The 15,811-nt window shown below is 36.9% G+C and overlaps 1 protein-coding gene across 1 annotated transcript; it reads right to left on the bottom strand.

Moving 5' to 3' along the window:
• Positions 1 to 719: 719 nt before the first annotated feature.
• On the bottom strand, positions 720 to 15,198 carry LOC140857432 (protein phosphatase 2C 3-like). Its single transcript, XM_073256233.1, has 3 exons — positions 14,924 to 15,198; positions 14,528 to 14,633; positions 720 to 1,502 (listed from the first exon to the last, which is right to left on the bottom strand). Exons 1-3 carry the CDS (start codon positions 15,134 to 15,136, stop codon positions 1,105 to 1,107), a joined length of 717 nt encoding a protein of 238 aa, XP_073112334.1. The 5' UTR covers positions 15,137 to 15,198; the 3' UTR covers positions 720 to 1,104.
• Positions 15,199 to 15,811: the final 613 nt, after the last annotated feature.

Genomic DNA, 15,811 nt, shown 5'->3' with positions numbered 1-15,811 from the left:
TTTGGGTAGGGGCCCACTGAACGTATTTAGAATTTGAACTTAAGCTTTGGGTGGCAGGGGTTCTCCCATGCAACAATGATTGTATGACTTGTCTTGCCAACCGGTAACGTCGAAAACAAGACCATGGTTTTTAGGATTTAGCCTTCGCTTCAACTCCTGCCCAGTTCCACCACCCTCGGGATTGGAATCTCTCTTAGTCCTAGGTGCGGTGGCTTGAGTATAAGGAAAGGGATCAGGAGGACCCACCACCAAACAGCCCTTTTCTTTCTTTTTTTCTTTTTCTTTCTTTTTTTTATTTTTTTTTATCTTTCTTTCTTAATGTTCTCTAGAGAGCGATAGCATTGTGCAAAAGCAAAAATTCTGCAACCTGTTTTTAGTTTCACGACTCTTATCTTAATCTTGATGCCACCTTATGAAATAATCCGTTGTTTATAGTTCAAGATCAGTTCACAAACTTTTAGAACTAGCATTTTATCTTTTGTTAATATCAGCCTTAGTAATTTGAGTTAATGAAAATGATCACTTATTTCGCTTTGCTGGTAGAGTCTCTCATTGCCCCATTTGAGTCGGATGCAAACTCACAAGGAACACGAGACCTGAACGCCAACCAAAGGGGATTGTTTAATCATCTATAACATTTCTTAAAACAAGCAATCATAAACCTTTGATGTTCTATAAAACAAATTCTACGAAAACGGCGAGGTTTATTTTGTATAGAACTCAGCTTGAGGTTTCATGACCTGTCAATTTTTGCAGAAAGTTTAACATTAAATTCTATACAAATTCATCATAGCAAAATCAACAACCAAGGAACTCCTAAATAACTTTGTGAATTACAAGTTCCCTGCGCAATGTAAACTCTGAAATGGAACCTAATAGCAACCATAAGAAATCAGGGATACCGCCTGAAATTTTTGCTTGCAGCGAGAATACAGGTGAAAGAGATACTTATCACACGAGTCTTTGAAGAAGAAGAAGAGCATGCTTTATAATTTTCTGCATCAATGTTCAGCATTATTTGTACATCTACGCTTCTAAATCTTCCATTTTGTCAGCTCAAGTTGTAATAGGCAATTGAATGCATTATCCAACCTTCATTTATCCTTAACCTCTTCTCAGATCAATGACAATCACGCTGATATTATCAGCACTCTTTCTTCCCAGTGCAAGCCTCGCTAGCAGCAATGCTGCGACAGAGCACCGTGAATCAGATGCTTGCTGCTCTTCTTGAACACCAGGTGCAACAGAGCACCGTGAATCAGATGCTTGCTGCTCTTCTTGAACACCAGGTGCACTCCCACCAGCCCCAGAACTAGGATGTTCTGTACGCCTACGTGGATCGGCTTCCTCCAAACACCGTCTAGCGACATCGCATGCTAGATCATTAGGTAGGACATCCCATAGACCATCGCTAGCGAGGATAAGACACTCATCTTCAGCAGTCCTCTCCACAATGCATACCTCTGGCTCAGATATCACCACAGGTTTCAAGTACCTGTCTCCTGTTCAAAAATAAGTTTGTCACAAACATAAGTCAGTTCTATGGTAATTTGGAATTTAAGCCGATCAGCCTATAAACAACTACTTACCGGACCAAAGCATTAAAATTTGCAAGTCACAGTAAAATGCTGCTTTTAAACTGGGAAGACTGATCAAGCACAACTCGAGGAGATTCTCCACCATATATTTTATGACATACCAAATATGTTTACTGGCTTTTGGATGATTAATCATTTAAAGTCATTCCCTACAAGGAGCTTTATGAAGCATTTTATTCATAAAATAGGCAAGAAGTTTATTAAATTATTGCTTTTAAAGGGGCTCACCATCTAGGCTTTGGGCGCACAAGCAGATGGGCCACACAACCATAGCTTAAAAAATTGATGCTGGTAACAAAATTTGAGCCTCAGCATGGGCTTGAGAAAATAGGATATGCAAACTAGAGCCTGATTCTGGACCTGGCCCATCCTACGGAAAAGCTAAATACTAGGCCAGGTTTATTCATGACATTAGAAGCCAGGCACCCGGTCTGGGCTCTCAGAATTAAGTGGTTTTGATTCCTACAAGCCTCACGCAAACTTCCATTTAACTGAGCCAGCTCCATTGATAACACTAGCCTCTCTTAAATAACAATATACCCAAAATACAGTTCATATTAAATGTAAAAAAGTTAATTAAATATACTGTGTAAGTGTACACAATATGAATAAAATAGTTTCTTAATAAGCAGATTTTAAAATTACAAATTGTTTGCATGTTTCTATTTGAGTTCTCTTTAAACAGGTAAGGCACATTTTATGTGCTAATCAAATGCAAAATAGATGAACTTGATTGCAATTAGCATTACTTTAAGCACTTTCCTGAAAAGTCTACTCCTCTGAAACCTGATTTTGGTGAAACTAGCATTTTGCATATAAGCATTCAGCATAAACTTGGAGACCATCACTATTGCTCAAATTATGTAATGCTGTTAGCAAGTACACAGCATAGAGTATGCATATACTATTATTGTGCATACAACCTAATGACTCAGAAAGGAATTACTCTAAATTAGAGAGATTCAGCAGAAACAACAGAGGAAAGATTTTTTAAAATTGTTGACTTTGAATTCATATGCAATTTGAACACCTATGTAATTAAATTGGAATACATAGGTACTTGGAAATACCTAACCAACCAAAAAGTCCACGACATAGATATTAAGTGAATCCATATAACATAACAATATGTGAAGATTCTATGCAAAAGAAAAAATAAATGAAATATTAAAAAGTTTCTTAAGATAACTAAAGTATCCATTGTGACCATTGCAGACAATAAAGTTTTTATTATCGGTTCTTATCTACAGAAATTTTGACAGTAACCATTTGCTTCAGCTGAAAGCATACAAGTACATGTGCTATTTGTATTCTAAAATGATGAAGGCAGGTTCATACATCAACTGGTCGGACCTTATATAGAAAGCTGTTTTTAAGAACTACAGCAATTTTCTAAATATAGTATTATATTAATTACATTTTCTAAGTTAGAGATGGTCAAGAAAAAAATCATTGGACAGTCCTCAAATATGGCATGCCTTTCTAGTGATTATCAAAGGTTAGCTAATGCAACAATTTACTTTCTTCTACATTAATAATAGTCAATGAACCAATTATCTGTATTGTGACGGTGGGTTCTGAGGTTATAAGTTATGCGGATTAATTTCCTCCCTTCCTAAAAATAACAAAAGCATCTACTGGCATGTACCCAATAACAAGCGTTGCTGCAGTTCAGATAGTACTTCTAATTGCGTTTGATTCTTTAAACAATTTATTTCAAAGAAAAGAAAAAAATTATCCATTAAAATCATCAAAAAGCCGCCAGAGCCCTTCATGACTAATTACAAACGTTACTTTTCTCGTGGGGTTCTTTTCACACTCCTTTAATTCCTAAAAAATTATACCTATGCATTCAGAGAGAATATTTCAATAAAAAGATAGCCAGGCCATGCACTATTGATGATTGTGCTTCAGTGAACTGTTTATTTCACTGAACAGCTAGGTAAATTATTCTCTCAAGAACTGTAATTTTGGACCTCTGCAAAGTTTTTATCAAAAATTATCTGCATTGAATGTTTTATAAGCGTTCAACATAAATGGAACTTAATAAAAGATGAAGACCATGGGGTGTCACCCAATTTTTGCATAACATATGTAGATTTCATTCCTCCTAGCAAAACATAAACTGCTCATTCTAGGATCACTCTACTCAATTTACTCAGGCTTCAGGAGTCATAGCCATGATTCCAACAATGCATTCATGATAACTGTCATGCCAACCACACCGCATTGTGGGGGACCAAAGGGGGGTGTGGAACCACCATCCAAGTAGAGAAAAGAGGGCTTATGATACAGTTAAATCAGACAGAAATAAAGCAGGGATAAAATGGCAATGTCTCCTCTACCTTCTCTCCAGTCAAAACAATTCGAATGTGGTGGAAAGATTATTTAACAAGCTGTCAAATGAATCTAGTCTTGCTTCCTAGTCCTTCAAATTCTTTTCTCCACTACACTCTAGACCAATCTTCTTGGTTATGCAGTCCTTTGGCTTTTACGTCTCATTACTTAGAATGACATCTATAGACTCTTAACTCAAACTGAGATTTTGAAAATCCCCCTAATTAATTTTGTTATTACAAAGGCTGTGATAGATGCAATAGCAAAGAATACAACTAACTATTATGGAAACTTGTAAGAACTAAATCATTAGTAATTTTTTTATGCACCCTTGCAATGCAATTGGGCCAAAACTCTGGCAGCTAGTCCTTGATCATGCCTCACAAGCTTCGATGGGTATTATATAGTACAACACGAATAGAGTGCATAAAATGTTGCCCTTGTATTATACTGTGTGCAAACTTGAAATTTTTGAAAGAACGAATTCCTAACTGCATACAGATGTTAGCTACAATATCTCCTAACCTAGTACAAAAAATTGATGTTGAACTAGAGCTCGTAACCAATTTTATGTTAGAAGAGATTCTCTTATTTATATTTTATCATCAGTAATCAACCCCTGTTCCAAGCTTGCATGAGAGTGAGAAAGGCTTCCCCATTCTCTTCCATTAATTCATCGGATTGTACATCTTTTGTTGCCCAAGCACTAAATCTCCATTTCAAATCCTAATTATCATTGTCTATATGCATTGGATTTTCTGTTACCAAGGGAGAAAATCAGCGTAACCCCAATAATCTGTCTTGTTTTATCATCAAGCCACCTTGGGATCTCTTCATCATTTTCAAATAAAACACTTTGAAGGGGTCTCCATGAAGTTTAAAAACAGGTTGACAAAATTCGATTGAGCCTTTAGACTAACTTTACTAATAAGATGACTCTTTTTCCAGTTCACAACCAATGACCTTCCTGACTATTGATGATATGTAACTCCATGATTTTCACGAAGAGACTTTGTGCTCAATTTCATTTAGCTCTAACTTGGAGAATCTCACATGGCCTCCTAAATACCCCTAAGAAGCACTTGTCCAATAAAACAAAACACAATTTGCACAACCATGACAGACTGCTGCCTTGTGATGAATTTTTCCGTTCAAAGATATAGCACCATATCCCCCATTTGAATATTCAATACTGCTCAACTCTGCATGCTTTTGCCTTCCATCACCACTCTAAATCCTAGGTGACTTTTAGAAGTTCACATTTTGCCACATAACCAAAATCTTGAATATTCACAACGGCTCAACTTAACTCTAACATGCTTTTGTTTTCCATCACCATTCCAAACCCTAGGTGACTTTTAGAAGTCCACATTTTGCCACAGAACCAAAATCCTTAGGAGACCGATACACCTAGCAAAATGCTTCAATACATGGTTAATTTAAGAAAATGTTCGCATAACACCATTAGGAATCAGGAATCTTCATCTTGATACCTATGATTCTTAAAACCACACGACTCTATTATTTTCCATCAAAAACTTCCCACCATTATAGAGCTCATTGGTCTCAAATAACTCCTCATACGGACACATGTAAAATATTAACTCAAGAGAAGAAATTTGTGGAAAGAATTGTAGCCCTTGGATCCTAAATGGCTAAATTTGAACCCATAACCGTGATAAAAAGGAATCTTAGATTGCCTAAAAATCTTCATTACACAAAAGATTTGCATGGAATTGTTGTCAAGGTCCAACATGGAGGTGAACCAAATGAGAGATTCACTTTCATTTACAATCCTCCTTTCCAAATCCATGTGAGAGTTCTTTTTTCTCTAATAACATAAAAACCATCAAAGATGGGAAAAATTAGGTGGAGTTAGAGCCCATCCACATCTTAAAACCCAAGTTCAACTCCAAACTTCACATACTCACCAGGAACAATTGTTGACAAATATCTCTACCAAATAATAGTAGAAAGGAGAAAGCCCACTTCCTGGTCACCCTTCCCCATTACCGTAGACGAAGAGCACAGCTCCACTAACCATGTAAAAAAAATGATGAGTGGAACTGTGTGTAACTATAGGAACTAGCCAGATTTGAATAGATGAATAAAAATAAAATGAAAACTCATGACCTGTCCGTGCCATAAGTCCATATCCATTTGATTTCTTAAATCAATTCCAAGTCCCCCCTTTTAAACAACAGAATTGCTTAGTAGGTCCTGTAGTCCACTAATTTCATAAATACCTTTCAATTGAAATGAGATTTTGGTTCCCAATACTCCTATGATTCTTTTTTTGGCTTATGCTAGTTAATATTACTGAAAGGTAAATGGAAGGACAAACTATATTGACTTAATGGTTATCACAAAACTTGATGACATTCTTTAGTTTGATGACAAATTGTTCATAGTATTTCAATAGGATGTTATAAAAAAGGGGCAACCCAATGCATAGTGCTCCTACTATTGCGGAGTCTGCATAGGGTTAGATGTATCCAGCACATGAAAGGAGGTTATATTCGTGTTTTGAACCTATGACCTCTAGGTCATGATTAAGCAACTTTACTGAGGTCAAAATGATTGAAATTGAAATTGTTAATATCATGTTGAATTTAGAACCAGGTTTTTCATATAAGCAGCACTGAAATCCCTCTCCTCTACATATAGATGTATATATATGTGTAGCATGTGTGAGTGTCTACACACATGCACATTCCCTAAATGTTTAATATTGGGTAAGATTGATGTCATCAAGGACATCTGGGTTCCTATAGGATGGCATTTCTTCAGTTGTGTACAAATACATGATATATATACATGTATATATGTACACGCACACACACACATGTCCCTAATGAGTTAATGATCAAAATATATCATTTGCATGGGAGATTAAGGCTATGAGGTTTAGCCCTATTACCAAAACTTTTCTCGTATGTATGGCATGCCACATGGCATGAAGAGATTGGTGTTGTTATTTCTTTTAAAAAACAAAAGGCATGAAATGAGTGTCCTAGCACCATGCACTAAGTAGGCACCCAGCCATAAAAGCTCCTACAATAGGTACTCGTAGCTGCCTAACACCACCAACAACGACTATTGCTACTAGTGGTAGCTCCATAAGCAGCCACGACCATCATCATTGGTGCCAGCCCGCCCATAATAACCAAACCTCATCACTCCCCGCCAAAAAAAGACAAAAAAAAGATAAATATTAGGGGGAACATTAATCAAAAGAAATGAAACTACCACATAATAAAGTTGCCAACTATCAAGCACCACAACCACCATTCCACTGAGCAATGTAATGCCAACTGCCAAGCACTAATTGCCATTCCTCTTTCTTCTCCCCTCAATCTTTTTGTACTCTGCATATTTAGGGTCAAGGCAACGAAAATTGATCAAATTTATAAGATAACCAATTATGTTTGGAGTTACGAATAAACAACTCATTTCAATTTGACCCGAAACACCGGAAGCACTTAGGCCTTGCTCGAGGCTTCACATTCTCGCTTGACGCACGAACACATGTACAAGCACAGGTCTAGTGATAGACACCCATTTGGGCTGCCCAACAGATAAGGCACTTGATCCACCTAAAGCAGCTGCTTAGAAAATCAAGCAGCCCATCTTTTTAAAACAAAAAGTATGATTCATGAGGATGATGCTGTTCACAAGGTATTATGGTATAAAGCACCAAAACTCTTGTGCAATATGGCATGCCATCAATGCAAAGAAAAATTTTTTGGCAAAATTTTTGGTCCTTATAGCATTTTTCAATAGATAATAATATTATAAAAAATTAATCACATCTCCTAAATCTATGGTTCAGTCATTTCACCCTTTTGGTTTCCAATCATATGCATCTTTCTCTAAAGAAAAAAAGGAAGATAATTTCATGATATCTCATTTGGTCCTCATATCCTCCCCACCACATTAAATTTGAGCCTCGAACCCTTGACCTTACGTCATAATTCTATTTTTTTACTCCAACAACTTATAGCATAAAGGTGTCGACAATCTTATGCTCAATTTTTAAAGAAACTATAAGCATGAAGGTCCGTAGATTGGAATAAACTTGGGTTCATATCAAAGGCCAAATATTGGGGTCTTAGGGTAACCAACTTAATACAACTTCTTATATGACCATGAGATTATGCAGCCCATTTTAAGCTTGACATAGTCCATCTCATCACTAGCGCACACATATGCTGACTTAATAAAGAATATCGAGTGCAATTAATGACGGAGACAAGAGTAGTCATCGTGGTCCTTGTAGGATTACTCCCATGCAAGTATCTGTTTTGTTACAAGAAAGAATCAAGATGGTGGTTTTGTTTACCAAATTTGGCCATGATTTGGCAAATCTGGAAAATATTGCTCCATCTATGTAACAAAAAATGTTACACAATATGTCGCATGGGACATCAAATATCCACATGAACAAAGATTTTCTTTGTTCTTCTAGATAAGCGATCATCCAAACATAATAAGCAATACCATATATGAGTGACTACAATTTGTCCAAAATTTTTCATATTGCTTAAAGTTGTTGCTATCTCATGACTCCATAATTTATTTCCTTCCAATCTGCAGTTACCCATATTCATTCCATCCCAAACCAGATATAAATGGATCTAAATCAAGATCAAAATGAAAATAAGAAAAAGAGGAAGGTGAATTGTTCTCCTTTAGAAACACAACATTCCCCATCCCTCAGACTTCATAAAAAGTGTCTTTAACAACTTCAGAATGGATAAGCCCGACCTAACTTATTATTATATGTTGGTACCTATGTAATGCATTCAAGACCAGAAATTTTCCAACCACACAAAATATTGAATGGAGCCATCAATTAAATGGAACAATAAAATTAAAAAATATCTTAAGAGATGGTACTTTTAGGGCGACACTATTGTCCCTAACATCTAACCAATTTTATAGTTATCTGTGTTCAAGTACTTCCTATTTCTCATTATTACTTTTCCATTTTTTTTAATGTGCTAGATATCATATATTGCACTACCATGTCATTTTTTCAATAATGTCAAAAGTTTGTATCATATATTCCATGTGTTCATACATCAACACCATAACATACAAGAATTTCATGGGCTTGTAGGAAGTCTCCATATTGTCGAATCAAGATTATTAGTGTCTTATGTAGGGCTCATAATTTGCAAACCTCATTGGTTTTGCAAGTTAATCATTGATCCATTCCCAAAACAAGCGTTCCTTGACCTATTGCCACACCTAAGCCCCTAAATGCCAATCGTGAAAGCAATTTTAAATATAGAGCCCCTTATTACTGGAAAAGACATAAGAAATGACTTTTTTACTAGCAACCAATGTTTTCAAGTGCATAACATAGTATCAACTATCAAGTTGTCATGTAAAATCCGACATAGGAATCTTTGTGAAATCTAACAAAGAACATGTCTTCAGCTCATATTATGTGTTAAAAAATATATGGAAGTTATCCATAAAATGAAAGGTCAATTATGCTTTATTTATAAAATTTTATCTTATACTTGTAAATTTCATGTAAAAATATCAGAAGTTGGCATATAATAATGATCACATTATGACAACGGCACACGGAAGAATAGAGAACCTTGAAACCTACTTCCATCCCCTGTCTCAATAATCCCACTAGCCTGGCCGGGTCACACACCAACACGACCGTCCGATTGGGATTTCGAAGGAAAAAGGAAAGGAAAGTCAATTCGGCCTTTCTTTTTTTCTAATGATGCTAGAGGTTGGGGGGAGGGGCTCGGTTTGTAGGTCTCCTTTCTTCTTCTATTTTTTTCCCAATAGATGGGACATGAGCCAGTCATGAGGAAAACAAAAAATCATGTGCCTTTTTTTCCCTTTCTGATATGCAAAATTGGGATATCTTTCACCATAAAAGGACCCTTATTCATTGTTCAATCACCAACCACACAGGTCTCAAAGCGCTCAAAACTCTATCATTCATATGTCCACATAGATCTCAAAGCGAGCAATTGATGATTCAATGATGGAAGGATGTCCCCTCCTCTCTCCCCCTCAGTGATGGAAGGATGGTTCAGTCACCAACCAAGACAACCTCAAGATGGGGCGGGATGCGAGGCATCCTCTTCCGTGGAGAAATCGGGACACCACATTCCCACGAGATTTATAGTCTTGAATTGAAGTGCCAAAGAGTGTCGACAAAAATCTTGATCAAAAGTCTAATGAATCAAAAAACAAAAAATTGGATTGACAATGTAATCACCAGAAATATGATATTAGTTAATGGAGCCACATGTAACACAATAATGTCATTGACTCCATACAGGCACATTTCCACCTAACAAGTGTTATCCTAGACACAAGGGTTGTAAATCAATTCATTTTTGTTTTTTCCTTCAACCAAGTTTTCCTTACGTCCTAGGTTTCTTCTATACTTTTTATGCCTCCATTCAGTGTATATTTCATCATCTCCTGCTCTATTTTTCATGGTGCTTCATGCATTTATTTCCAAAATTGGCAACCATGTCAAGTGTTGCTTCATTTACATCCACCTAATCCTTTAATACTATTGATTCTCCATTTGGAAATATAGGGTGGAAGTTCATGGCATCACACAACCAAGAAATCTTTCCGCGAGACTTTACTACGACATTAAATTTCATCATTCATGCCAATAGCTAGACCTTTGCCACCATCATCATATTGGAAATTGTATCAACCAAATGATATGTAAGGTGTCCAACATATGGAGGTTTAAAGCAACGAAAATAATACCAATCAAAAATGTTCATACTAATTGTATAAATATACAAAAATTTTGTCAATCAATGTTGATAAAACCTTCCATTATCTTGTTTAAATATACAAAAATTTTGTCAATCAATGCTGATAAAAAACTTCCACTATCATTTGCATTTCAACATATGCATAAAAGAAATGACGCCTCGATATCATCTTGCAAGAACATTACATCCTTTAGCATTCAAAACAACGATGCAGCTAACATTGCTTCTGATGATAGTAGAAGATCCTAGCAACTTCATCTTTATCAACCATTTTGGGTTGCATCTCGAATTTTCGCCCTCAAGCTTTGACAGCATTGTTTCCTAGCAAGCTCAATTTATCATGGACCCAAAATTGAGATCAAAGTACTCCATCAAACATACTGTAATCTTCATCAATAAAGCTTACCTCACTTGAGCTTTTGAGCAACCATGATGGAGGCTCTTTTATTGAAGGCAAGGTCATCGTGCTCCGACACCAGTAACCATGATTGTTGCTTAACAAGCACAATCTTGGCAAAGGATCTTCACATACGCTTGGTTTGGAAATGGAAGGAGTTGCATATATGCTCACCCTCGGCTGCTTAGCCCCTCTCTAGTAATCATGATGAGAGGCCCTTTTGTCAAAGGTAAGCTCATCATGCTTCTATCCTAGTAACTATGATCTTTGCTCAACAAACATAACCTTGGGAAAGGGCCTCAGCATTGGTTTTGCTTCGAGATAGGAGAGATTACACAAGTACTCATCTTTCTCTCCTTACTTAGCCCCAAGGTTGCATAAGCTTTAGAAATAAAGACCAAGAGATGACCTCGAGGATGTAGATGGTATTGATAGTATCAACATTAGTAATGAAGTCACGATTCTCAAAGAAGATGGTACAATAAAGACATGCAGTGAAGGAATAGACCTTGACAAGAATAGGCCTCAACCCGGTGGCTTTAAGAAGAGCCATCAGAAAACTTCAAGGAGTATGCACTAAGGGCTTCATGTGCATCTTTAAGGAGTTTAAAGGGTCCACAAAAAAAAGATCAAGGCATACAGTCTCAAAGTTGGATAAGTACTGAATTCAAACCTAAATCTTGCACACTTTTCCTACAAATAAATTTATTATGTAAGAGCTATCCTATCTCATGATCCCTATGAATAAGCTACCATGTTGCTTAAGGAGATCTTATCCCTTTTGCACCTTTATTTGCAAGGAGTTTATTAAACCTGTCCTAGTTGGTATATATATTACATGGATTCGAAAAGCAAAAAAGAAAAAAGGAACATTGCAAAATACAAATAGGCTAATACAATAAATTTTGAAAAAATGGATGCAACTAGGATATAACATTAACTAAATAAATATATTTTTTTATACATGTAAAAAATAACGATAAAGCATAGTCTCTTATCAGTAGGGACAAATTAGTCCATAATCAAATTTAGAGACTATTAACCATACTCTAGATAGCAATATTGACGTAAGAAACTCATACTTGACCATTCACCACTCAAAGATCAACATGCATCCAAAATTAATGAAAGTACGAAAGAAATCCCCCCCCGCCTCCTTTCTAACGACTCATTTTATGGGGGGTAAAAAATTTATTCGAGAATCTTACCTTCCCGATTAAGTGTTTTTCAGGCAACATTTAGATAGAAAATAATTTATCCAAGATCTTTTATGCATTAGAAAATGGCTATAAAATCTGTTATCCATGTTCTTTTACAATACTACTTTTTTGGATAAGTTGCTAAAAACTATCCATATTTTCCATAACAGCTTTTCTTACATAAATATTATTATGTATAATATATCATATTATGTTATATAATAGATATCATATTATATATTATTATATATTATTAGAGTATTATATTATTATGAGAGGGTTAGGGGTATCTTAGGAAGAAAATAAAAAGGTTATTTTACTAGTTGATGAGAAAATAATTTACTCACCTCTAGGGTGGGAAAGTCTTTCCACCAATTTCATGGATAAATGTTGTCAATCAAAAAATAACTTAGCAACATAGAGAAGCATAAGAACATAGGTAAGTTGGTTAATGAAAAAATAACCAACTTTCTCATGATATTTATCCACCAAAGAACAGGCCCTAAAGGTATCAAGAAAGTATCTCAATTCTCAAGCATATAAGAAAGTATTAAAAGCCCTTCTTATAATTTCAAAAAGAAAGAATACTTAATTAACTATCCAACATGTATTATATTACTAATTAACAAGTATTGGCATCTAATACGCATCCCATACGGACATAAGTAATTTAAGTATCCGTGCTTTCCAGCTCAGTTTCTTGAAGCTAAAGCCAATCTATTGCTCCACAATAGAAGAAGGTTCTTAGTTTCCTTGTTAATTAATGTAGCAAATGGTTGCAGGGATACACCATTTAATTGGGCTTTCATGGCATTGATGGAGGTGGGTGGTAATTATTCTCTTCCTTATAAGAAAACCTCATCCTACATTTAGATTCTAGCAAACTCTTAACATTGTTATCCATACTCATAACTATGATATATTCATGACTAAGACGTCTGACAACCATTTGACTGCATAAAAATTATTGCCTAAAGTACCATGTTTGCGGACCAAAGCTTTAGGGCATTACATGTCATTTATAACAAGTTATACAAATTAGAGATAGCTAAGTAGTTTAGGTATCTTTAGTTCCAACAATTGCATGGTCAAAGAATTTAGCACAACTTATGTCTAGCAAAGAAAAAAATACTTCATAAAGCATATACACATGAAGATAACCAGAATTATCAATGCTTATATGGACTCATATATTTTAAAAAAACTGATTTAACCATTATAAAAAAAGATAACTTTGATGAAGTAATCTTCCAGATTAACAAAAGTAAAATGCAATATCTTTCTCCACCACCTTATCAATTTCAAGTCAAACATAGAGTCATCAATTTTTGTTTTTTTCAATGTTTGATTCCAAGTTATACAAATCAGTATACACCAAGTAAAAATTCATAATGTTGTTTTATGTGATGACCTTTGTTTGAAGTATCTTAAGTTTATCATTTGTTTTGTCACTCTCCAACTTTCTAAAGATAACAATCCAAGTATTAGCTTAGAAATAGGCAAAGTTCATAGTTACATGAGTTATACCACTTGAATTAGAGTTTGTGCTAGTGGTCACACCCCTCATGTTACCAACTAGAGGTTCTGAGTTAAATTCTTGGAAGGTGCATGCCTAAGAATCTGGACTTGGATAATTATGGCACGTATGCATCTCCCTATCTTAAAAAAAATAAAATAAAATAGATGAACTATGTCACAAGGTAATGTCCTGCAATATATATCAAAATAAGCTCAACCTTTTTGCCAAAAACTCCTAATAACCATGTCAAACTCCTCGAGAAGGACTCTATAGTTAAGAATACTACAGCCTCCATATCTAAAAAATATTTTTAAAAAACAATCTACATAAGCTCTCTATTTCCATTCTCATACACTAAATAAACCCACGAGCTAAAACTGTTTGCTTTATCTAATAACTTTCTGCCGACATTTCTGAAGATCTGTCCCTATAACCCAAAAACTGATTTCTCCAGTGCCATTCTTTCTCCCCATGACATCAATGCAAGAAAGACCTACTTGCTTTTTAAGCTACAACTTTGTTTCCACCTCTGTTGTTTCATAAAATTATCATCACTCGACAGCACTCATATCTACTGCATCTGGGACATAAATATCATAGCACATGACAAACAAAAGAGCACAGTGAACAAATGCACAGCATTGTAGCAGCAGTTCTATCCATCTCTGCTAAAGGAAAAGCCGGAGATAGAAGCATACCAATGGCCCGTGACATGGCAAGTATTCCGTGGACGCGAGCACCATTCAAGTAAATAACACGCCCACCCGCTGCTTCTATTCTTGCAAGCTCGTCTGGCCGGTCGGGCTGACAGATCAATTCACAATCACAGGAACACAACGTCACACGTTACCAAAGCCGCATATAATAAAACAAAAGCACATTAAACCCGAATTCTAAAGTTTAAACGGCCGCACCAACAAGTAACACGTGTCTCCCGCAGCGAAAATTGATTACGTAACACAACCACCTCGTCCCAATTCCTACGTACCCCTACGTGGCGGATGGTTGGAGCGTGGTCCAGGGGGTCGGTACCCTTGGTACAAAGAGGAAATAGGGCACGGAAATTGGAGGAAGTTACGGGGGAGTGCCACTACCTTCTGATCAGAGGAAAGCGGGATGGCGCGGCCCCCGCGGCTGAGCACCGCCCGCGAGTCGCCGCAGTTGGCGACGAGGAGACGGTCGCGGCTGACAACGGCGACCACGGCGGTGGACCCCACGATGTCCGACTCGATCCCCGACCGCTCGCACTGGCACAGTGGGTATCCCACGCTGCCGCACACGCACGCCATCAGCGCCAGCTCGTCCATCCGCCCGAAGCTCCGCGCCACCGCCGCCCTCCACTGCTCCTCCCTTCCGCCGCCGCGAGCTCCTCCGCCAGCATCACGTGCATCCGCTCCCTACACAGGGCGGACACCTGCGTTCAAGAACCCAAACAGAAGCTCCATTCAGTGATGATCGTCTCGATCGGGCGACAGGCAAGTGGTCCGAGAAACGCCACGGGTGGCTTTAAAAAAAAAAAAAAAAAAAAAAAAGGCTTGAAACAGCTGGAGGTAATGGTACTGGCAGCTCTTTGGCGCAAGTCATCACGTCCAGTTTCGATCGATCAGACGGCCCTACGTCATAGGCCCAGCGGTTCCACGTACCGCGAAACCGCTGTTCCAGTAGTTCAGATGTACGAAAAGACAATACGTGCAAATGAATGAAATTTCATGCCTGGAAAGAGCTCAAATTTGTTCGAATGTGCCACCAAAACGCTCACGTTAGTGACCACCATCGCGAAAAAGGGAAAAGCAGGCAAACGTTTCCACGCCCCTCAAATAAAAAGAGGGGAACAAGAACTCTCTCTGAAATTTGAACACATATAGCCAATTTAGACGCTTTTTCCCCCCTTTTTCGGTTTTTTTAATCAAAAGAAGAATTGAATATGTACGGAAAAAGAAAAATCATTTGAATCAAAGAAAATAAACAAAAAAAAAAAATGA

This window comes from Elaeis guineensis, chromosome 4 (genome assembly GCF_000442705.2).
Source record: "Elaeis guineensis isolate ETL-2024a chromosome 4, EG11, whole genome shotgun sequence".
Taxonomy (NCBI): Eukaryota; Viridiplantae; Streptophyta; class Magnoliopsida; order Arecales; family Arecaceae; genus Elaeis; species Elaeis guineensis.
Note: the sequence above shows the minus strand (reverse complement) of the source record. Positions and strands in the feature narration are given on the sequence as shown.

Coding starts and splice junctions, on each gene's coding strand:
- LOC140857432 (XM_073256233.1), bottom strand. CDS start 15,136: ATGGACGAGCTGGCGCTGATGGCGTGCGTGTGCGGCAGCGTGGGATAC. Junction 14,634..14,923: donor CGCTTTCCTCTGATCAGAAG/GTAGTGGCACTC, acceptor TTGATCTGTCAG/CCCGACCGGCCAGACGAGCT. Junction 1,503..14,527: donor TGCCATGTCACGGGCCATTG/GTATGCTTCTAT, acceptor ATTTTTGAACAG/GAGACAGGTACTTGAAACCT.